The 25,162-nt window shown below is 34.4% G+C and overlaps 3 protein-coding genes and 1 pseudogene across 6 annotated transcripts; 1 reads left to right on the forward strand and 3 right to left on the reverse strand.

The window, feature by feature from the left end:
- Window positions 1-7,594: 7,594 nt before the first annotated feature.
- LOC148583487 (dual specificity phosphatase Cdc25 pseudogene) lies at window positions 7,595-8,010 on the reverse strand (annotated as a pseudogene).
- Window positions 8,011-13,170: 5,160 nt separating this feature from the next.
- On the reverse strand, window positions 13,171-15,641 carry LOC132162616 (7-deoxyloganetic acid glucosyltransferase-like). Of its 2 annotated transcripts, none has more exons than XM_059572891.2 (2): window positions 15,140-15,641; window positions 13,171-14,096 (listed from the first exon to the last, which is right to left on the reverse strand). In XM_059572891.2, the coding sequence occupies exons 1-2, from the start codon at window positions 15,630-15,632 to the stop codon at window positions 13,171-13,173; spliced, it is 1,419 nt and encodes a 472-aa protein (XP_059428874.1). In that variant the 5' UTR covers window positions 15,633-15,641. The 2 variants fall into 2 exon arrangements, with proteins under 2 accessions (XP_059428874.1, XP_088367607.1); XM_088511481.1 differs by having other exon boundaries at window positions 13,171-14,099; window positions 15,140-15,632.
- A 223-nt stretch (window positions 15,642-15,864) lies between these two features.
- LOC132191804 (7-deoxyloganetic acid glucosyltransferase) lies at window positions 15,865-18,350 on the reverse strand. 3 transcript variants are annotated; one of them, XM_059606908.2, is made up of 2 exons: window positions 16,984-18,350; window positions 15,865-16,899 (listed from the first exon to the last, which is right to left on the reverse strand). In XM_059606908.2, exons 1-2 carry the CDS (start codon window positions 17,474-17,476, stop codon window positions 15,977-15,979), a joined length of 1,416 nt encoding a protein of 471 aa, XP_059462891.2. In that variant the 5' UTR covers window positions 17,477-18,350; the 3' UTR covers window positions 15,865-15,976. The 3 variants fall into 3 exon arrangements, with proteins under 3 accessions (XP_059462891.2, XP_059462890.2, XP_088367292.1); XM_059606907.2 differs by having other exon boundaries at window positions 15,865-16,902; XM_088511166.1 differs by having other exon boundaries at window positions 15,865-16,908.
- A 1,483-nt stretch (window positions 18,351-19,833) lies between these two features.
- On the forward strand, window positions 19,834-21,188 carry LOC148583488 (uncharacterized). Its single transcript, XM_088511436.1, has 3 exons — window positions 19,834-20,113; window positions 20,482-20,928; window positions 21,016-21,188. The coding sequence occupies exons 1-3, from the start codon at window positions 19,834-19,836 to the stop codon at window positions 21,186-21,188; spliced, it is 900 nt and encodes a 299-aa protein (XP_088367562.1).
- The last annotated feature ends 3,974 nt before the right edge of the window (window positions 21,189-25,162 follow it).

Consider the following 25,162-nt stretch of genomic DNA (forward strand, 5'->3'; position numbering starts at 1 on the left):
TAATTAGAAAAAGAGTTCTTAAGTAAGCTTTAATATATTGTTATGTTTAGATCGTTTATACCAAACAATTTAAAACATTAATCGGCCAAAAAGAAAAGCCTTGGATGTTAACGACGACGATCATCAGCAACGACGACATTAGCCCATCAATTAGGCATGCTAAATATTGTTGCTGAAATGTGCATCATCAACGACGACATTTGTCGTCGCTGATATGTTTGTCATCAGCGACGACAAATGTCGTCGCTGATGCGTGTGTCATCAGCGACGACAATGTCGTCGCTGATGCCAAACACATCAGCGACCTCATCGACTTCATGAAGCATTTTCAGCGACCACCTTTTACAGTTATTAGTGACGACTTTTGTCGTCGTTGTTAATACTTATCAGCGACGACATTGCATGTCGTCGCTGTTTAGTCTTTAACGACGGACTACTTGCAACGACTAGGAGCGACGACCAAAGTCGTCGCTGATGACCATCAGCGACGACATTTGGGCTTTTAGCGACGACCCGGGGTCGTCACTAAAGACTGATTTTCCTGTAGTAACTATAGTCAAAACACAATAAATTACGTTGTTCGATCAATTATTAATAGATTTAAACAATATAAAAATTACATAACTCTTTAACTCTGCCCTTCATTTTAAATCGAATAAATCAATAGTATATAATAACCCCTCTATGTATATATACACCATGACTCTATCTCTCTCCATGTCCAACTTTGTTTTTTCTAAAAAAGAAAGTTGGATATATGTTTGTGTAGAGAGAGAATTTTGTATGTAATAGGTTACAATATATCTTAAACTGAATACAAGTTTTCTCGTCGTATAATTAAAAAAATTAAGTTTAAGGCTTTAAGCAGTATATTTTTTACGACCCTAGACTAAAAAAAAAACAAAGAAAAGAAAGTGTGGCCAATTTTCTAAAGTCCAATTGTCAAAACTATATTCTTGAATGAATGTTTTATTATTTAGCACCAAACACAAATTAGAAACTACAAAGAAATTTTATACATTGATATGAAAAAACAAAAAAACAAAAGAAATTTGAATGTTAAGACTTTCTTCTCTATCGATTCATCGAATATCAACAGCCAGTCTTTTTGTGCACTTAACAACTATTAAGATATGTATGAAATTTAATATTGCAATGTAAACAAATTTAACATATTGGAGAATGAACATTTATATGAAGGAAAGGAAACAATACCAAAAGATAAAGTAAGAACTAGCAAAGTCGACAAAAGGAGAGAGAATGCTACTGAGTATTTCATATTCAGATGAAAAAGGTGCACTAAAACACTTTTCTTTAATCTCAAATGAATGAAAAACATATAGACTTATCATACACACATATATATAGCAAATAATAATTAAGCTTGATATGTCTTAAGCAAATATATACCGAAATATTAGGTGAAAGATATCCGATAATAAAAGAGAATATGAAATAAATTTAATAAATACAAACAAGGAAAAGAAATGAATTGACATGAGTAGGCAAATAAATTATGGAAATATATTAAAGAACAATGAAAAAGCCATATCTAGAAAGCTTAAGGTAAAATAAGCTGCAGAAATATAAAGAAAAAAGAAAAGAAAAGAGAAATAACAATGACGTACGTAGTACTCGTGGTTGGAATCTTTCTCAAAATAATCTTATAAATATTTTGTAATAAATGTTGATTTTGTATTCCCTAAATCAAGGGATTTAGATTATATTTGTTAACCTAATTTAAGCGATATGTTTGTATTTGAAATATTTCAAATCACATATAAAGCTATATAAATAGAGCTGTGTACTCAATATTTAAGGTTTTGATGTGTAGATGTAGACAATATGCCCAATCACCTTAATCTCGATTTTCTTTGGAAGCGGAATTAATAATGACTTATTTTTTTATATTAATTAAATAATATTAATAATATATTTTTATTTAAAAATTATTTTCTTTTTTTTTGGAATACAAAATTGCCGATTTAGTTTTGAATCCAAGATTTTCTAACATTCACTTTTCAATTGATTAATTCATTTAATATTTAATTATACAGTTAATTCATTTAATATTTCTTGTCACATTGTTGATCTTAGGTAGAATTTTATCAATTTTAATTTTGAAAAACTTCTTTTTTATTGTATTATTTCATTATCTTCTAATGTTTTGATGAATTTCTTGTCCATTACGAGTTTTCACCAAAATTATCTTTTATATTTTGTTATTGCTCATAACAAATTTATTTAGAACTCCTTTTTTAAATTCAATTATTTTTTTTTCTGTTTTTCTCTTCTTCTTTTTTGATTTTTTTTCATATCTAGATGCATATTTTTCTAGTAAACATCTATAAATAAAAATATTTACAAATTAAAGAAACATGATTTATAATAATAAATATTAGGACTATAATAAAATAAAATTTAAAAATATAACAATAAAACCTTATTTGTCGAATGAATTATTTGGAATGCACTTTAATCTTTATGATAGGATTATTTAACACTTTCAACCTATAGATGGAAAGGCAAATTAGTTATAAATGTGTAGTTCTTAATTGTAAAAATATTTCCATAATAAAAAACAATAATGTAAGTCATTTATTGAGTTTTTTGTAACTAACGTTTTTTTTATTTTTTATCACCGATTAGCTATTAAATGATTTTAATGACTTGAAGAGTAAATTGCTGGAAAATAATGTAATTATGGAGAAGAAGCGTTCAAATTTAAACAAGAGTTGAATTGAGAAATAGAGAGAAGAAATTTGTAAATTGCTGGCACATAGAAAACAATATAATTTTGTAAAAAAAACTTGAATAAGCATATAGGTCATGAACCAAACATGTTTTTTAACTGGTTGCCTGCAAAACCTCATTGCTACTCCTCATAGGAGTAGAAAAAAAAATTGACGTATTTCCCCTAAAGAATCAATTACATCCATATCAATCTCATGAACAAAAGCATTGTCCGCATATACACTCCAAGAGCATTGTCAAAAAATATGAAAAATTATTTTCAGAAATTATTTTACACCGAAACAAATGGAGTCTTGATTAGAATAATAAGTTATGTGCTTATTCACTCCACAAATGGGGAAACACTTCACGCTCTTTTATAGGTTTTAAACTTCTAATTAGAGAAAAGCTTTGTGATGTAGATCAGAGTGCTTGGGGCTTCATGGGGAAGACCGGGGCAAATGTGAGTGTGAAGGGACCCCAAGGACTCAAAACACGATCGTAGACTCAATAGTGTTCGGGAATAGCATCGGTGTCCGGACATGGGGAGTAATTTGGGGTTTTCAGAATTTGTGTCCTAACAAGGGTCCTGCATGTCCGGATATGGCAGCAACTATGAAGTCTCGGGAAAGCGCATCCGGACGGGGTCTCTAGCCATCTAGATGCATCTATGTTATTTTTACGCACGTTATTAGTGCCTGTCCGAACAAGTGGTATGTCTCGTCCGGACAGACTTCGTAGGATTTTAATTCCGATTCTATTTCGTATTACTTTTAGGTTTAGGGTTTGAGAGCTTATAAATACATGTTTTATAGACCTTATACCGTAACTTTTGATATTATTTTAGTTTTCATCAATAAGAATACTCAAAGTTGAGTTTCTTCATCTTTTTGCTTCAAACCCTAGAGTGCATCGAGCGTTTAGAGATTTCTTTGATTCGTTGATAGTATCACGATCTTAAAAGTATTTATCCCTTCCCTTACTGTTCTAATTGCATCTCACAATGTTCTACGCTCCATCACTTTGTTTCTATCTTTTTTCTATCTATTGTCCATCTTCGACTCTCCGTGCAAGACATGTATAAATCCACCATTAAATATGTGGGATTCAATGCGCGTCTCACATATTCAATAGTGGACTTACAAAAGAGATCGACTAAGGGATCCTTCCAACTAAGGGAAGCCTTTTCAAATGTAAGATTATCACTGATGCGTTATGTCCTTTTTGGTATTTGGGAGAAAGAAACATGTGTTTCATATCTTGTGGGACTGTCCTGCGACAAGGGATGCATGGGGTGTGAACCGGAAAAAATTTCAGAAATATTCTTTGTGCGGACCCATGTTCTGCCAGTTGGTGGAGGATATTTTCAAAAATTGTGATGAAGAGGAGATATGTTTGCCATATGGGGAGGCCGGCCACTACAAAGTATTCTTATTTTTTACTTTTATTTTATTTTATTATATTTTATTTTATTTTTAAAATTTAAATATTATTTTATTATAAGTGGGACATGTGGCAGGACAGTAGTCATTGGATTAAAATGGATAACCTGGATCCCTAATTCCAGAATTTGGAATTCTCCTAGAAATTTCAAAGGATCCTGATCCATTAATGATCTTAAAAATTTAATGTACATGTTAAATGTTTAAACACTTGACACCATTTTATATGAATTGAAGGATATTTTTCTCTAGATCAGTTTGGGGGAAATTTCTGTCCATATTTTAATATTTTTTGAACGAAAGAATTCTAGTGGTTATGTTGATGAGATGTCGTTGTCCAATGTCTTATATATGACGGGGTCTGCTAATTTAGCTTTGTATGGTGCTTGTGTGGAATTTATTCTTGTATGTAATGTGAATGTGTGATGAATTTTATATCATCATGTGAGTAACAACTTCTTTTTGAGTCTTCATCGTTAAATCTCAGTAATTTTAAGTTGTTTATGCCATATCTTTCACTGTTGCGGGGATCCACCATATATAATGGGCCTTTTTTAGGTGAAAATTATTTTTAACATTTTGGTTGGATGAAGCTGTTTTATTTTTGAATAGAACCTTCTTTCATTGCATTTCAAAAAAAGAAGGTTCTATTAAAAAATAAAACAGCTTCATCCAACCAAAATGTTAAAAATAATTTTCACCTAAAAAAGGCCCATTATATATTATAAATGCTACATAATTATTTGGTATTATTAATGGGTAAGAAAGAGACAAGCCACACGTCCAATGTGAATAGTTTTGTTTTCCTTGTACCGAACATCATTAATTCATAGCAGAGAATAAAAATGAATGTCGCATTCAACATTAATAATGGCAAAAGAAAAGAAGCATTATAATGTGTCACGTGAAGCAATAATGAGTGCTACGCATTTATTTGATCTACCCAGCCCTGACAATAATATATATCTGATCTCACAAATCGTATTCGTACCGCTGATACGCATTTATTTATCACTTGTGAATTAATAGCAATTCCAAATCTAGTAAATGACACACCAAATTCTCTAACTTTGCCACTAATGAATAATTTTAACCGGCTTATTTGTATTTTATTAAAAATAATATGACTATTAAAATTATTTTTTAATTAAAATTTAATAACGATTAATTACAAATTTAATGATAATTTTAATAGCAACATCAATTTTAATAAGATACAAGTAGGCCACTTAAAAACACTCCCTAATTGCCTCTCGCTTGATGCAATCATGTTCACATGAACCTCTCTTTCTCTTGCAATAACCGACACCCTTATCCCCAAACCCCCGGCCGCCTGCGCTGCCGTTCTCTCTCTCTCTCTGTGAAAAGCTGAATCCTTTTTTATACGAATGTGGTGGGCTATTACCATGTAGTACATTTATCAAAGACAAAGAACAAATGGTTTTTTTAAAGTAATGAAATAAACCAACGGTAAAAGGAATCAATGGTTTATAAAAGTTTTAACGACCAACGGTAAAAGGAATCAATGGTCATAATTAAGCCAAGATCCCGTCATAACACTCATACCATTAGCAATTCAATTGTCATGAAATCTTTTAATGACCAAATGGTCAAAATACTTTAGGATTAAAAACTTGTTAAAACTGTTTTCTTTTCCATAGAACTCATGAACATATATTAATGTCACAATGAGCTTTATTGAAAATCAGTGTAATTACTGGGATTGGTTTTGCATTTTTTTTCCTAAATATTAATTAAACTCATCTTAAGATGCAAAAATATATAACTTATATTCATAAGCATCGATAAGGGTAACATAGATCACAAACCCGTGGCTTAGATACGGGTTAACAAACCCAATAAGGGTATCAGAAAGAGAAAACTATACTCACATGTGGGTACGTATAAGTCTAGGGAAAACTGGGGTTCGTTTTCCTGGGAAAACTTTCCTAAAATGGAAAGAATGAGCTGTTGAATAAGCAAAGAAAGACAACCCACTATCCACGCAACCCAAAGCTTGCATTTGTGATGGTTCAGTAAGCACTGCCAATGCTGAGCCTTTGGCCTGATGAATAATTCACAATGCTGCCATCATTGGAATGCTGAGAGCCTTTCACATGCAAACTGACGTAAACTTCCCATTTAGCTCGTAGACAATCCAAAAGTTAGGAAGCACGGAAACACCATGCAAACAGAAAGCTACACGGGACCTTCATAAATGAACAATTATAAAAAAGAATGCGTGTGTACGTGGATCCACTGCATTGGCCAATTGACCTGATCATCATTGAGCTCTTTTAGTTTGGTAGTTGACCAAACCACTGAAAACCTGCCACGTGTATATATATATATATATATATATATATATGTGCGCATCCTTGTCACTTGTCAGGTAGGCCAAGTGGCATGGGTATCAAAATAATGCTCAAAATCAAACCAATTAATAGTGTTTAATTAGTGGACTTACATTAATCAATTTTCAGTATATGAATCAAGTACCCAAACGATCAGCTTAAGAGTTTAGATACTCATGAAAACTATCTTTGATTAGTTAGATATAGAGAAATGTTAGCCATGGATCTGACAAGATAAACACGAAAAAAAAAAAAAATCATGAGCTTTTAACCACTAAACCTTTTCTGACGATTAGGTATATACGTACGTAGCACCATCCGATGTCCCTTCCATTCCATGCATGGCACTCCAAAAAAAAAAGAATATTGCGAACTCTAAACACGAGCTGGCGCCGGCGCTTCGCGGGGCTCAGGCTGAAGCAGGGGCTCAGCCTTGACTCGGCGACGGACTTGGCGCTGGAGAAAACACCTTTCATATATGACTGAGGCAATAAGAAACAGGGAAAACACCGAGAATATGATGAAGACCACAATGAGCGGGATCTTCCGTCTTCAATACTCGTACTGGTAGTCATATTCTTCTAGAGAGAAAAGATTAGGAAGGTCAGAGGAGGACATGGTTGCTTTAGTAAGAGACTCAGGACTACTGACTAGCGCAACACACAGCTTTTATATTAGAGTTAAATACAAAGCAGGTACATTTGGTTTCACCAAAATCAAATAAATACATGAGTTTTCAAAAATATTACAAATAGTATCTGAGGTTTGCCAAAAAACTTATTTAGTATTTCTATTAACATTCTGTTAGATTTTTTAACGGAATGTCACATCATCCTTATACGTAGGCGTCACGTGGCGTGATATCTAAGTTTTTTGATGCCATATCATTTAAAAAAAAAAAAAAAAACCCAAAAAAAAAAAAATGACAGCAGCTGGGGTGGCCGAACTACCCCATTTTGCCTGGTGTGGTTTGGCCACGAATAATATGAAGTAGACGAGTTGATTTGAAGAAACCCAGTAGATAATCGAATCCAAAAACGAATGCCCAACAAAAAAAAAAAAAATTCAGGAAAACCTAATAGGGTTTGAAAACTGCAACAAAACTTGGCTGAGAGCGCAGTGGAAAACAAGGGTATCTTTCCCCTTCACCTCCTAAATAAGATTGGATATCTTGTCAGAGAAAGTGTCGCTCGCATAGTGCAGAGACCCAGCTATATGACCGTCATAACTTCTCTCGTCATCCCTGGAAAAACCCATCAACGCATATGAATGGAAGAATCAAAATAATCCAGCGAAAAAAAAGAAGGTAAATTATGAATCAAAATTGGAAAGAAGAGCGTATGTTTGTGAACGAACCTGATCGACATCTATGATGGCAATATTGGGGCGGCTTTTGAGAGAGAGCAGCTGAGAGCCAGTTAGGTAGGAGATGCTCCGAGCCATCTCTCTGCTTTTCTTCATCCTTCTCTTTCTGTCCCAGAAAAAAAGGAGGAGCGGCCTCGTTGCACCCCCTTTTCGAACCACCCCAGATACCATGCCACGTGGCGCCCATGTGTAAGGATGACGTGGTGTTCCTTTAAAAAATCTAACGGAATGTTAATAGAAGTATCAAGTGAGTTTTGTTGCAAACCGCATGTACTTGTATTTAACCCTTTATATTATGACTCTAGCCCATTACCTTTTAGACATTTTCCTATTTTTCGTTTGATATGACCAAAATTCCCTGCCTTGAGGAGCGCCGGACACTATTTGCAACCGAACCAAACCGGGGAAGCCTGGACATGAAAGAAAGGCAGCATGAATTTATTTTGCCTTGGACATGTCAGTGACCCCATCCCCAAGCCACTGGCAAAAGGTAACAATGCTGTGTATTCTAGTTCCCCTAATATTACAGTATTTGGTTAAGACATATTGCGCTTATTTTTGCAATATATATGCGATAAATCTATATGTGTTTTTCATTCATTTTAAGGTTAAAGTGAAGCGGTTTAGTACACTTATTTGGTTTCCATATGAAATACTCGGCAGCATTTTCTCGCCTTTTGACGACTTTGCTAGTTCTCTCTTTCTCTTTTGGTATTGTTTTCTCTCCTTTGTAAATGTTCCTTCTTCTTAATTATGTTAAATTTGTTTACATCACGATATTAAAATTGGTACATATCTTAATAGATGTTTAGTACACGAAAAGATAAAGAACAAAGTCTTAACATTCAAATTTATTTTTATTTAATTTTTTCATATCAATGGATAAATTTTCTTGCTAGTTCTTTTTTTTTTTTTGAAAAATAATAGTTGATATTTCATTAATCAAAGGAATTAAGAATAGAGCAATATGGAGTTCTTTCCTCGAAAAACAATGTCGTTTTTTAAAATTCAACTCAAAATAATTTTTTTTTTTTTTAATTTCTTAAATTAATATGAGAAATGATAAAAATTATTCTTTCATCAATTTCCATATATATATATAAGTGAATTAATGTATCTACCATCTTTTATATTGCATGTTGAAGGAACAATGGCAAATCATGTATAGAAAGGTAAATTACTATATAAAAATAAGGGTTAACTTCACAAAAGCTAATTTCACGTGTTTTCAAAAGACCACTTAAAGTTGAAAAACTCTCAATTTACCTTTCGAACTTTTAATTTGATGTTTTCATGTGTGCCAAGCTTTTATGGATGCCATGTTTTATGTTTTATTACATTCTGATATAATAACTCTCATTTGGTGCTGAAACTCTTGGGACTTGATGGAAATGTCACTGCAATTCCCCTAAATCATGTAAGAAGTCCCTCAAATACTTCACTTTTATGTGACTTGTGTGTCATTATTTTCTTGTAGATCTTTTATATGCCATGAAAATGAAATTCAATTGTTTAAATGTCAATTCAGCAACCAAAGGGGTTGATCTTCCTATGGACCTATCAATATCTAAAACTGATCAGAAAGTCATCACTAACTGCGGAAATATCCAAAACTAAAAACAGCATCAAAGAACTTGTAAGTTTAGTACTCATTTTTTGTTTGAATTTTTTTTTCCCTTCTCTCTGTTATTTTTTCCCACTATTCTTTGTTTGTTTTAGAATACTGGAACAGTTACTGTTTCCTACATGCATGAGCAATGAGAAATGATTTTATGATATGTGCGTCAATGAAGGTACACTTGCAGCCAGCTCGCGGATAACACAATTGCCCAGTTGAAGATATTGTATTTATTTTCTGCAGGATTCTTAAATGCTCCGGATCATCACATTTTATTCTACCCAGCTTCCTGGTCCAAACTCTATTTCATAAGTTTATGATTTTGTTTTGCACCCTATATATGTTGCTGAATGCAAGGCTTTCTCCTGAAAACGTTTTTAGTCTTTTTATCAGCCAAGTAGTAACATCTTGCCCTTGATTAATATGGAGCAACTCTTGTATTATAGTGTATTACTGAAGTGCTTTAATTTGGCTCATTGCTACAAATACTGCATATTTGTGCTGCTTTTTTTTTTTTAATTTTTTATTCCTGGATCAAGCATGCATTGATGGTGCAGTGGAAGAATCTTGAATGTATTTTCCATCAAATATTATAAAAAAATTAAAGTTACTGGTAATACCGAAGCATTGTTTTATTCATTTTAATTTATTAGCTACAACACTTTAATTAATTATTTCATGATCGAGCAAGAGTACTGAAACTCCAGTAGACTTTGTTGATCAACTGGGGATGACGATCTCGCAACAACATTTGTCTGGAGTCTCACAATAAGACATAGACGGGTTGCCGCACATGGTCATGCAGCTATGATACCCACAATTAGGAAAATCAAAGCAATTATAACCATTGACCATTCCTGTTATTCACGAGAGAAAAAAACAAAGCAATTAACTAATAAGACTAATATAATAGTTTCATTATGGTGCTAACATTCCTAAATTGTAACATTACAAGATAAAGGAAACAACTACGTACAATTACAGTCAAAACACAAAATCAATTACAATGTTCAATAAATTGCTTGTAGATATATTCAATTGTTTTCTATCTCATGTATATAACAAAGAATAAGCGCCATATGTCTTAAGAAAATACCTTGATATCTGTTATTAAGGACAAAAAAATATATATCAATTGATCTAAAATTTAATAATTATTTATTTAAAATTCAATGGTAATTTTATTGTCACGCTAAAAAGTGTGTACTTAAGAATATATGTGGTAGCAAGAGTGAGAATAAATTTATGCGTGTGTAATTTCTCTTAAAGAAAACAGCTCCGTATCATGTACAGACAAAACAAAAACTAATTAAATTATGTTGTTCAATCAATTGTTTATAGCTTCTAACAATATAAAAATTGCAGAGCTTTTTAGGTCTCAGGCATCCATTTTAAATTCATTAGATCAAAGAGTACATAAAAACTCTTTTATGTGTATATATATATTATAAACTACGACTTACACCTAAAAGATGCATGTCCCCAAAACTTAAGTTGGACTTAAAAAATAAAATAAAAAAAGAACACTTAGTATGTATTAGGTTACAATATATATCTTAAACTGAATACAAGCTTTATAATATAAAGATATTTAAAATATATTACTGAATAAATATTTTATTTTTTAGCACCAAACATGAATTAGTAACTTGTAAGAAATTTTATATACCAATATGAAAAAAAAAAAAAAATTAAATGAAAAGAAATTTGAATGTTAAGTCTTTTTGTGCACTAAACAGCGATTAAGATATGTACAAAAATTAATATTGCAATGTAAACAAATTTAACATAATGAAAGAAGAAAGAACATTAATTTATACGAAGAAGGAGGAAACATACCAGCTGATGAAACAACTAGGAAAGTCACCAAAAGGAGAGAGAATGCTCCATAGTATTTCATATTGATCAGATGAAAAAAGTTCACTAAAACACTTCACTCTAACCTCAAAATATGAATGAAAAGCACATAGACTTATCGCAAATATATATAGCAAAAATAAATCAGGTGAAAAAGATATCGCAATAAAAGAGAATTTGAAATAAATTTAATAATAAAAATAAAAGAAACGTCAAATAAGTTACAAACAAGGAAAACAAGCTACAGAAATAAAAAGAAAATAAGAGAATATTAATGATAGAAAAATCTGTATTTTGCTTCCTTAAAGAGTAATAACGTACATTCTTTAGTTATTATTATTTTTTTTTAAAAGAAATAATCCTCATTGATTTTATTTTTTAAATTAATGCCTACTTCATTTTCAGGCGTTTTCTTCCTTTCTCCCTTCGTTTACCAAGTGGATCGTGATCTTATCTCAAGTTTATGACATCACTTTACATAATTGTGACGACATTATAGTCGAATGATATTCTAAGTGTGAAAGCTTTAGTAATAGTTTATAGACAAATTAACAGTGACGAATTTTTAATGCCCATAAACTTCACATTAATTATTGCAATTAATCAACCGTTTAAATTTAAATTTAATTTTGACTTTCAATGTCTCCCTTTGTCCAAATCCTTAATTTGTACGAGAAATATATCATATGCACTGTATAAATGTATTTGTACACCATATCAAACGATGAAATTGTTACAAACATTATTTCTTTTCAAGAATTCTTTAAATGTAAAACGTTTTCTCTTTTGACATTAATATATGTTCATGAGTTACGTTCTATGGAAAAGAAAACAGTTTTAACAAGTTTTTAATCCTAAAGTATTTTGACCATTTGGTCACTAAGAGATTTCATGACAATTGAATTGCTAAGTAGTGTTATGACCGGATCTTGGCTTAATTATGGCCATTAATTTCTTTTACCGTTGGTCTTTAAAACTTTTATAAACCATTGATTCCTTTTACCGTTGGGTTATTTCATTACTTTAAAAAAACCATTTGTTCTTAACGCATAGTCAAGTGCTGACCATTTGTCATCCCTAAGGTGTAGCTCAATCAGATTTGGACGACGCCTCATGAAGTGAATGCTACTAGTTCGAATCTCCCTTTCTCCTTCCCTTGTGTGAACATGCCAAGTTTTCGAATTAATGAGTCCCAAACATCAAGTACAAAAAGTTTTAATGATTGATAATACACTTATAAAATGGATGAAACATTGGAGCCTAAGTAAAGTTTCTTAATCATTGTAAGAGGTTGCTGATACTACCAAAGAATTATTTTATTCATTTTAATATATTCGCTACAACACTTTCTAGCCCTCATTTTCCTTTTCACTTTATTTAATTTATTTCTTTCATTTACTTGAAATCCATAAAATTCAAGCTAAACGTATAATAATCGAAGGTAAACTTATTCCATTAGCAAGAGCGAAACTTTAGTAAACTTTTGAGCTCAATTAATTGGCAGTCTTGCGCAATAACATTGGAATTTGGGACTACTGCCATCCGATGTTTGTTTTAATTGTATAAAGAAAGGTAATTGAAACTATTGTGGAGTGTATTTTAGTAGGAAAACAAAAAAAAATATATTGATCTTCTTGGTATGTGAATGATTTGAGACTAGAAAAGAGGATTTGGAATAAATTAAATTATATAAGTAAGGTGGAATAAGTTATATATAAACACATCAAACATAAATTACTTACAATAAATCAGAAACAAATAAGAGCATCATACTTAAGCAACTTATAAATTGGCTCATAAATCATACTTCTCTTATGTCTTCAATGAGCTTGTCGAGATTGGTGTAAGAAGATCCAGATTTGTCAACACAATCGTGAGCCAATTTCGCAATCCGATCCATGGACGCCATGATTTCTGCCCTTCTATCTTCCATCAGTGCCTTTATCATCATCTCAACCGTCGATCGATCACATGTGTCCTTCATTTCAAGTCCAAACCTCCACACCTCGCTCACAAACCTGCCATTAATTAGTTGGTCCCCATATTGGGGCCAACAAAGAATAGGGAGCCCTGCAACAATGCTCTCCAGGATGGCGTTCCAGCCACAGTGGGTCAGAAACCCACCAGTGGACGGGTGGGCCAGGACATCTTCTTGTGGGGCCCAATCCACCAAAAGACACCTCCCTTTGGTGCCCTCTTGAAGCTCCACCGGAATCATGTGCTCATCTCCTTCCGCACCTGCAACGCTATCACGCCGTATAACCCATAGAAACGGCCTTCCACAGTTGACCAGGCCGTGCCAGAGCTCCATAAGCTGATCACGTGTCATGATCACCGAGGTCCCAAAGCTGACGTAAACAACAGATCCTAACGGCTGTGAGTCCAGCCACGTCATGCAGCTACAGTCGGCTTCCCAAAAATTGCTAGAGGATGATAAAGACCGCAACACGTCATCTCCCGTACGAGATCTTAGAAGAGCACCGAGAGGTCCAATTGTGTAAATCTTGGAAAAGAGAGGGGCGAGGCGGTGGGAGAGAATCGGGGATTCGAGATCATCAAAGGTGTTGAGTATAAGTGCCGAAGCATGAGTAGTGGCGTGGGGATCCTCCGTCATTAATTTATATATGGGATCGTCGAGTGGTTGCCTGAAAATGCTGGGTAGATCTCGACGTCGCAAAAGGCCCTCCATACCAGGTATGCCTGTAACTATCCGATCCATATCGTCTTCTGCTGCGGTTAATTTGGTCAAATACATGCATTAATATTATATTATTAACGTAACGAATAATTTCTACATTACGAGAATGCCGGGGAAAATGAACGTATTTTGAAGCATGAAGCATGTAGAATCGCTATATCACGTGAAATTGATCTACATGCATGAGTACGTTGTTGAATGTATACGAGTATAGGACAAGAAGCTTCCGAAAAGAAGCAAAATATATATATATATACGTACACTCGGGTAGGCGGTAGGGAAGGTAGAGACTTTATGAAGAAGTTTACTTTAGGCTTGTTTGATAAACACTTTCACCTTCCCCTCGATACTATTCACACTTTTTTTTAAAAAAAATATCAATATCAAAATATTCTCACTTTTTAACTTGAAGAAGTTTATTTTAATTATTACTATCAATGGGTGAGAGACAGACTTACATGCAAACGGGTGGGCCATGGCCAATTTTGAATTTTTTTTTTTTACTAAATATGCTTTAAATATGAATTTGAGCCAAAGGTTTTTAGTTCGGCCCCAATCCCATTAGTAAAGCAGTTCAAAAATTTAAAGTTTGAATAAATTTTAGTAACTGCGTGTGATGTTTATCTCTAGTAATTAGTTTTAATACGATTAAATAGAAGATTGAATTATTTAAAAAATAATTTTTTTTATTTTGTTTATATTTTCTTAAGATTAAATGAATATTAATTTTATTTTTTCAATATCAATTTAGTCTTTAATATTAATATATTTCTCATCAATTATTTAGCTCCCCATTTAAATATATTTTAAATTCATGCTTTGACTCTGTCAATAAAAATTTCTAGTTCCGTCCAAAATTAGGCACACCATAGGATCACCATTCATCCATGCAAAATAAGAAGTTGTAATAATTAATTTTTCATGCATGATATTCATCATTGCAATAGTATGCTTGCTTTATTATTTTGATGACGTACCTGCGTTGAATGAAAATCTTGTACAAAGCATTGAGACCACGTCAGATAGAGTGAAAATAAGATATTCGTGAAGAAAATCTTCGTCAAACACTCACCTCCGCGGATTGGAATATGGCCTTCCTCAATTAGTTTGGGAATACAGAAAAACGACCACAAGCAAGCAGCGGGGAAGCCCCGAAATGAGATTGCGCGAATTCCCAATTCCTTGGCAAAGTCAATTGCGAAAGACATAATTCCATCTGCTATAACACAAGTGATCGGACGCTCAGGCTTTCTGCTAAGGTCGCCCAGCAACTCGCGGAAGAGGGGTTTCGTCACGGACATGACGGAAGAGACTATCTCCGGAACGCGATTGATAGGACTGAGCGGGTGATCGGCTGGCAGGCCATCGTTGATGGACTCCAAGTGGAGGGTTGGGAAGTGAGCAGACAGCGCTTGTAGGTGGGTGAGGCGGCGGTGGTAGCTGTCGATGTTGAGGAAGGTGACGTGGATGCCCGCTTGGCATAGGAGTGCTGCTAAACTCAACAAGGGCTTGATGTGGCCTTGTGAAGGGAACGGTAAGATCAGTACATGAGGTTCCCGGTTCATCTTAAGCCTCTCTATAGACCCCTAAAGACGAATCGTAGAATATCTTCCTCGCCAATCAAATCAACTCACACTAAATTAAAGAAGAAGATGAAAATAGAGAGAGGAATTGGAACAAGCAAGAAAACTTTATTTTTATTCTCTTTGTGAGAATACACTTAAATACAAGAAAGTCATCGATAAGGTCCACAAATTAAGGAATCACTTCCTTATACATCTCTCAAACTCCGAAGACTCATTCAAATGAAACTATATATATTATATACCAACAAAACGTAAATAAACTGCGAGCTAAAAGATAACATGATCTGTTGAATCGGTCATACATACATATAACTCATCATAAATCATATTTTTCTTATGTCTTCAACAAGCATGTCCAAGTTGTGATAGGAAGATCCACCTTGGCTAACACAATCGTGAGCCAATTTTGCTATCCGATCCATTGAGATCATGATTTCCTCTCTTCCATCGTTCATCAGTGTTTTTATCATCGTCTCAACCGTCGATCTATCACACGTGTCCTTCATGTCAAGGCCAATCCTCCACACCTCACTAACCCACCTACTATTGATCTGCTGGTCAGCAATTTGGGGCCAACAAACCATAGGGACCCCAGCCACAATGCTCTCTAGGGTAGAGTTCCAGCCACTGTGGGTCAGAAACCCACCCATGGACGGGTGGGCCAGAACATCTTCTTGTGGAGCCCAGTCCACCACAAGGCCCCTGTCTTTTGTGCCCTCTTGAAGCTCCACAGGGATCACCTGCTCACCTTCCGCACCCGGAAGAATGATATCTCGCCGTATAGCCCATAGAAAGCGCTTGCCACTGTTGACTAAGCCGTGCCAAATCTCCATGGCGAAGCCACGTGTCATGATCGCCAAGCTCCCGAAGCTGACGTAAACGACGGATCCCAACGGCTGCGAGTCCAACCACGTCATGCAACTACGGTCCACTTCCCATAAATTACTAAATGACGATAAAGACCGCGAGACGGTGTCTCCAATACGGGATCTCAGAAGAGCATTGAGAGGTCCAATTGTGTAGATTTTGGAAAAGAGAGGGGCAAGATGGGAGAGAATCGGACCTTCGAGATCGTCATAGGTGTTCAGTATGAGTGCCGAAGCTCGAGTCATGGCCTGGGTCTCCACAACGAATAATTGAAAGAGGGGATCGTCGGGTTGTCTTCTGCAAATGCCGGGTAGATCTCGGCGTCGCAAAAGGCCCTCCATACCTGGCACGCCTGCGACTTTCAGATCCATATCTTCATCTGCTGCAACTTCGTGAAACACATAAACGTGAAAAAAATATACTTGTGAAGCAAATCTGGGTACGTACACTTGCACTCACTCACCGTTGACTGGAAGGTGGCCTTCCTGAATTAGTTTGGGAAGACAGAAATAAGACCACAAGCAGCAAGCACTGAAGGTCCGGAAGGCGATTACGTGAATTCCCAATTCCTTTGCAACGTCAATAGCGAAAGACATGATTCCATCGGCGATTACACACGTGACAGCTGGACACACTGAGTTTCTGGCGGAATCAGCCAGCAGCTGGCGGAAGAGTGGCTTCGTCACGGACTTGATGGAGGAGATTAACTCTGGAAGAAACTGGAGAGTGCGAGGGTGATCGGCGGGCAGGCCATCGGAGATGGATTCCAAGTGGAGGGTTGGGAAGTGAGTAGAGAGCGCTTGTAGGTGGGTGAGGCGGCGGTGGTTGTGGTCGGTGTTGAGGAAGGTGACGTGGAGGCCTGCACGGCATAGGAGCACAGCTAATCCCACCATGGGTTTGATGTGGCCTTGTGCAGGGAACGGCCAGATCAGAACATGAGGCTGCTGATCATCCATCTTAAACTAGCAGTCTCTGAAACTGCTGATCATCCATGAGACTGCTAGTTTAGCGGAGGGACAGGGGGGCGACCCAGGGGCGGGCGCTCCCGGTGAAAAAAGAAAAGAAAAAAAAAAAAAAAAAAAAAAAGTAATTTTAAGCCAAAAGTTGGAGAAAGCCCTGGTAAAAAATTTCAATACCCCTCCAAAATATTTTGACCACCTTACAAACACGGCAATACGCTTATAATCTAAACAAACAAAAAAAAAAATCTCAAGTCTCAACAGCAGGCTTAGCAGCACCGACACTTAAAAAAAAAAAAAAAAAAATCTCAAGTTTCAACAGCAGGCTGAGCAGCACCGACACTAAACACTTAATACACTTAAAAAAAGAAAAAAAAAATTTAAAAAAATCTTACCCTAAATCCCAAACCCCTCTTCGGCTCTTCCAGACTCCAACTTGAATTTGTCCTGCTGCAGTGCTGCTCAAGCGTGGACTGTGCAGCACGCCACTGCCCATCGGGCCATCGACCTTGAATTGCTTAGCCGCACTAGTGCACCACCGACATTTTCACGCCACAGCCGCCCACGGTGATAACCCATCAAACTGATTTTCGTTTTTTGTTTTCTTTGATTGATTTTCATGAACTTTGTTTGATTTTGGTTTATGGGTTTTGTTGGTTTAACCCATTTGTGATTTGTCTAACATGGTGATTCGGTTTTTGGTGGTTTAGAACTCAGAAGGAGAAGGAAAACAGAGAAAGAAAGTTTGATTGTGTGTGTGAGAGTGGTGAGAAGCAAAGGGATAAGGATAAAGGCTTGGTCATTGGTAGTGCCGTAGTGGTGCTGTAGTGGGGACTTGGGAGTTGAGAGAGATGGGAACTTGCGCTTCAGAATTTGCCACTCGGGAAGGCAGAAGGCTGTTTCATGTTTGGACCACACTCTTGAGACAAAACTTGAATTGGGCTCCACACTCCACTTGTGGCCGACTCTGTGACGACTGTGAGTAATGAGTATTCGTTAACTTGCTTTATGTTTATAAATATATTTGGTTCTTAGAGACACGAGATACTTGAATAATTAAGGCATCAAATTTATTTGTTTATTTTTTATTTTTTGCTACTCTCCTGAGTTCTGACCACATGATAGCTTTGCTTACTTTTATTAATTTACATTTGGTCCATAAAAACAACAAGACTCAAGAGATACTTTGTATATTATTTATAGTAATTAATTTGTTTTTAGTATATAAATTCATGTTGTCATGACCTGCATACAACAAGACCAATAATCCATAGCCTCAACTGATATCACCCAAAATGATTTACGCAACAAAGAACAAGCAGAGCCCACAAAAACACCCAGAACATTAGTATAAGCCTCACGTCTGTTTTTTGTCCTATTAGGAAAAAAATGGGGGATGACAGAATAATTGTTGTTTTTTTTCTATCTTTTATTCTTTTTCCACTCTCTTTTTATGGCTTCAAGCATACCATTCTACATGCGATCAAAAGTAAGCAAAACCATTCTTTAATCCAACCCATGTATCCTTAACTCTATTGGCAGAATAATCATTACAATACATGTGCAGATAAAAACCTCTATCCTTTAAAAGTATCGCCTACCTTTGGAACCTTCCCCACTAGAACAATATTGAACTTAAAATTGCTAAATTACATTGTGAGATAAATGTATATGCATCAGTTAGGCTACAGATTTACATTGATAAGAAAGAGGACAAATTTTCCACTCCCAATAAAAAAAGAAAATAGAAAAAAAGAAAAGAAATGCTGACTACCAAAGCTTCTGCCTGTGATGATGAGGTTGAAAACATTGCAACCCCCTTATAATGAATCAAATGTAGGGGATAAGGGTATGAACCTTTCAACATCTCTCCACTCTCAGACATTCCTATGGGGAAGGTGATTAGGTATTTTTAATTGGGCAATTTGCAAACTCTAATATGATTGACTAAAATTTATGGAACTTTTTAATTGTGATATATCTCTTATTTTCATCATTTTGTTTATCTTATTCTAATAAAAACAATATTGTTATTTTTTTTGTTAGGTGTGTTTTATATATTTTTGGATTTTGTCAAGCATTAACGAGTTTCAGAAGATTATTGCCAATCTCAGGTTTGTTCTTTTTATAAATTCATTTTAGGCTAATAGTTATCGGAATATACTAATAATTTTATTATAATATCATTAGAGACTTAGAGTATGTTTCATTAGACATGAATTGTTTAGTATGAGAATTAAAACTAATTGATAAATAATTTTTCAGGTTTCTGAAAATTCTTAGATTACATTATGAGCAAGCCAAAAACAATTGATGCATTTTTTAAGAAAAAAGATGCTGATTCAAATACTAGAATGTCTTCATCGACATCAAATCCTCAAACTTTAGCTCCTGAGCAACGCCCTTCTAAGATGCCAAGAATTGAATCTCAAGTAGTTGAGTCATTTGACATTTCTACTCTACAACATGATCCCGGGTTACGTCCTCAAATATGGAAATATCCTGTTAATCAACAGGATGAAATTAGATGTGCTTATCTTAAAGTTGGTCCGAATAGGTTCATGCCTTCTAGTAGTTCTGGATATCCGTTTTCGGGAACTGAAAAAAAAACCGTCGAAGATTTCAATCATCTTGGTATAAGATGTTTGATTGGTTAGAATATTCTGAGAACAAAGATGCTACTTATTGTTTACCCTGCTTTCTTTTTGCTAAAAAGCCAACGAGGTGGTTTGGAGGTAGTGCATTTACTATTAAAGGATTTCCCAATTGGAAGAAAGTTAATGATGGCACACATTGTTCTTTTTTGGTCCACATGGGAAATAGGCCATGTTTACCTCATAATAATGTTGTTAAGTGTTGTGACAATTTGAAGAATCAATCTCAACATATTGATAAGGTGATAGATAAGCAAACTTTGGAAGAAAAATTGAACAATCGATTGCGATTGAAGACTTCAATCGAATCTATTCGGTATTTAGCATATCAAGGATGTCCTTATAAAGGTCACGATGAAGGTCCCGATTCTAAAAATCGTGGCAATTTTCTTGAGTTGATAAAACTTGTGTCCAATTTCAACGACGATGTTGCTAAGGTTGTTTTAGAAAATGCTCCACAAAATGCAAAATATACTTCACCTCAAGTCCAAAAAGATATTTTACATGTCTTGGCAAAAAGAGTGCGAGATGCAATTCGTGAAGAAATTGGTGATTCAAAATTTTGCATTATTGTTGATGAGGCACGAGATGAGTCTAAGAGAGAACAAATGGCTATTGTTTTGAGATTTGTTAGCAAAGATGGTTTTATACAAGAATGCTTCTTTGATATTGTCCAAGTTAAAGATACATCGGCATTGACTTTAAGGGATAAAATATCTGATGTTCTTTCTCAAAATTGTCTTGATATTCAAAGTATTCGTGGACAAGGGTATGATGGTGCTAGCAATATGTGTGGTGAATGAAAATGATTGCAAGCATTATTTCTTAATGAATGTTCTTGTGCATACTATGTTCATTGTTTTGCACATCGATTACAATTAGCATTAGTTGCTGCATCTCGAAAGGTAACGATTGTTCATGATTTCTTCTCAAATTTGAATTTTATTATCAATGTGGTTAGTTCTTCATGTAAACGTCATCGTGATTTGCAAGATGCTCAAGAAGCAGATATCGCATATTTGATAGCTATTGAGGAACTTGAAACTGGAAAATGAGCTAACCAAATTGGCACTTTGAAACGAGCTGGTGATTCTCGTTGGGGTTCTCATTTTTATTCTATTTGTAGCCTACTAAGGCTGTTTAATCCTGCTTGTTCAGTGCTTGAGAAGATTATAAAAGAATGATCTACTTACTCTCAACGTGGGGATGCTGAAGCTGCTTATGAAATGATTACATCATTCAGATTCATATTCATTTTACATTTGATGAGGGAAATCATGGGTACCACTGATTGTCTTTGTCAACATTTGCAACAAAAATCTCAAGACATCTTGAATGCTATGCAATTAGTTTCTAATACAAAAATACTACTCCAAAAATTGAGAAATGAAGATTGGGATAATTTTCTTGAGAAAGTAGTCTCTTTCTCTAAGAAATTTGAAATAGACATTCCAGATTTGGGTGCTCGTTATGTTAAAGGCCGAGGTCGTCTTCCACGGGATCACATTACGGTGGAACATTATTATCATTTTGATGTATTCAATGCTGCTATAGACTATCAATTGCAAGAGCTTGATTGTAGATTTGGCGAAAGGGCAATGGAACTCTTGACACTTAGTTCAGCTTTGGATCCAATGATGCTTATAAATCATTTAATATTGATGATATATGTAGTCTTGCAGAGAAGTACTATTCTCTTGATTTTTCTGAGCAGGAAAAAATTATTTTGAGATTTCAGTTGAAGCATTTTGAAGTTGATATGCTTAATCATCCGAAACTACAAAAATTGTCTTCCATTGCGGAATTATGTCGAGGATTGATAGAGGCAGGAAAATCGGATACATATTATCTTATTGATAGATTGGTTCGTCTTGTTTTAACTCTTCCGGTGTCTACAGCAACTACCAAACGAGCATTTTCAGCAATGAAAATTGTTAAAACAAGACTTCGTAACAAAATGAAAGATGAGTTTCTTGGAGATAGTTTACTTATCTACATTGAAAGAGAAATTGCTAAAAGCTTCGATTCAGATTTGATACTTGAAGATTTTGTTTCTCTAAGACCTCATAGAATGCAATTTTAGGCACTTTGTATTTTGTATTTTCCTTTACTTTTGTACTAGTGCCTATATGGTAACTGATATATAAATTTAGCATATATTTATGAAGTCACATAAATATGTTTTTTATGATACATATATTGTGGTATAATTTCTTTTGATTGTATTTACCATATTATAATAAAAATATAATATATAAAGAGAATAAAAAAATATATATTTTATCATTATATTTTATTATTTTATTGACGCCCCTGGTATACTGAATTCCTGGTTCCGCCACTTACTTTAACGCATGCTGTTGCTTATACTTGCTGGAGGATTAGTGGAGATAATAAAGTGAGTAACTCCTTCCTCCCTTGTTGTCATGATGTCCATCTTATTTTAATGTAATCATTGGTATCTTATCTTTATTCGAATATGTCTAGTTAGCCGACATGCTGTGTCCACAACGATTAATTAATATGTTGAAGTACATAGTTACTTTAGCCGACATGCTGTGTCCTTTCAGCTATTTCTGATGGAACTTCTCAACAATCAACTTTCTCCATTAATTTAAAAAAATAACAATAATAAAATAAAATTCTCCATTATAAAATTAAGAAAAGGAGCCTTGGATGCAGTGGCGTAGCCACTTTGTGGCCTACATGAGCCACGGCCCCAATAAGCAAAAAAATAAAAAATAAAAACAAAAACTCTGTATTGTTTTTTTTTTTTTTAATAAATAAATAAAAAAAACTCTGAATTGCTAGATGCAATTGATTCATTCATTTTAAGAAGTTAAGGCTCTACATATATTGTTGTTGACTTTAATTCAAATACCCCCACAAGGAAGTGAACCAAAAATGAAAAGTAGTTTTTATCTCATGTTCAATTCATTTCTTTTCCTTTTTTAATTGATAATGTAAATAAAATGTAAATAAAATGTAAATAAAAGTCTCACTTGCGTACCATTTTTTTTTTTTTTTTTTTTTTTAGAGAGTCTAACTTGCATAGAAAAACAAAAATGTGACTTTTCTTCCAATTAAATGATGGTGTAAAAAAAAAAAAAAAAAAATTACTTTTCTCTTTCAGTTTATGAAGGCTGAATTCTTTTTTCAATTAGTTTTGACAACCTTTTATGCTATGCATGTAGCTCAACTTGTAACTTGTTAGTTGTTTATAGTATAATGTGAACACCGAACTTATTCTCATTTTGGCAACAAAATATAGGGTGAATTTCTTATAAATAATTTAGTTATATAAAAAAGAAAATTACTGAAAATTTCAATTCAAATTCAATGCTAAATAACTTTAGTTCTCAAAAAGGGCATAAGATGCAATTTATTTTTGTTTTTTTTACTAATGCCTGCATATTGTCTTATTAATATATCAATCTTGATACTTTGGCCCCTCCAAAAATTAATTCTTGGCTCCGCAACTGCTTGGATTGGATGAGCCATGAGCCTTAGATAACAGTGACATGCGCGTCATCATTTCAAACTTCAAATGGTGACGCGCGTGTTTGTTGAAAGGACGCCGACCAATTAGGTGACGTCATTTTGGCTGGTTCACTATGACAACAAAATGAATGACAGCTCTTAATGTCGTTTTGTTAAAACGACCCTAAGCCGGACGTTCCAAAATTGGAGGATTTTTGTAGTGAATATGAGCTCGGGTTGAAAGGAGGACGTAAAAGAGGAAATGGAGAAGCGATTTAGGCAAAATAGTATAAATTTAGGACAATATTATTCTATTTTTTAACATTAAGACATCTTTATCCCACCATTTTACTAAATGGCTCCTTCTATTTCCAATAAAAGAATATGTGCGAAAAACATTTATGGCCTTAAATATTATATTAGGATCCGGCCTCTACAGCACGTACTGTTAAAAATTTGAAGGGTGAGGATTTAATTAAAGTAATTGAAGGGCTCAAAATGATCCTAAATATTAGGGTTACATCATCCACGTGTAAGACTCTTCATGGACTCTTGATCTTCCCACGTGGCTTCTACCTGTGCCAGACCTAGCCAATGTTGGAATTGGATCAGTAGCTGCTTCCGTTCTTCTGTTTCTCCTTGGCGTTCCTAGCACTTACAGCTTGGGGCTTGGTGTAACGATAAGACCATGCATAACCAAACCATCTTTATGTGCCTAAAAGTTTAATTTTTTTTTTTTAAAAAAAAGAATGCGTTGGTTAGGAAATGTATGATTAATTAATTAATTACTTGATAACTAATTGACATCAGACAACTATCTCCACGTACGGCCCCCGCTCTCTTATATGCTCTTCCCACGATCTACTTTCAAGAAAAATCCCCGACGAAAAGGACATATTTCGGATCAATTGCACAACAAATTAATGAGTGCATATTCATCTCAACAAAATAATAAATGGTTGGGGCATCGAGGTTCTAATTTTGTGAATCCTTGTTTCAATTTTTTTGAAAATAACTTCAAAATTAATTTATAGCTAAAATACTTGAATTTCACGTAGAAAGATGAGGCTTAGAATCCGTTTGTTTCGACATAAAATTTTTTTTTATTGAAAAATGTTTCTCGCAAAAATATTTTCTTGAAAAGAATGATTTATTTAAAAACATTGTTTGGCATTTGGATCACAACGAATCTCGATAGGTCTTGGTGAAGTCCTGACGGTGGCCATGTTGGGTCCCAGCAAGTCCCGATGATAGTTTGGTTGGATCCCGACAAGTCCCAACCGAGTGCCAGCGGTGTCTCAATTGGGTCCCAGCGACATCATAATTGGGTCCGTCGATTTAAAAATGAAAAACTCAAACTCAGAAAGCAATTTAAAAAAATTGAAACAATTTTATAAAAATTAAAGAAGCTTTTTCAATCAAAAGAAAAATATTTTTTTGTTGACTATCACTTTCTGTTACACAAAATATCAAAAAAAATATTTTTTGTTAAAAAAAAATCATTTTATACATAGCGCCTTACTCTCTATCAAGTATATATCAAGTAATC

This window comes from Corylus avellana, chromosome 10 (genome assembly GCF_965113065.1).
Source record: "Corylus avellana chromosome 10, dhCorAvel1.hap1.2, whole genome shotgun sequence".
In the NCBI taxonomy this organism is placed as follows: Eukaryota; Viridiplantae; Streptophyta; class Magnoliopsida; order Fagales; family Betulaceae; genus Corylus; species Corylus avellana.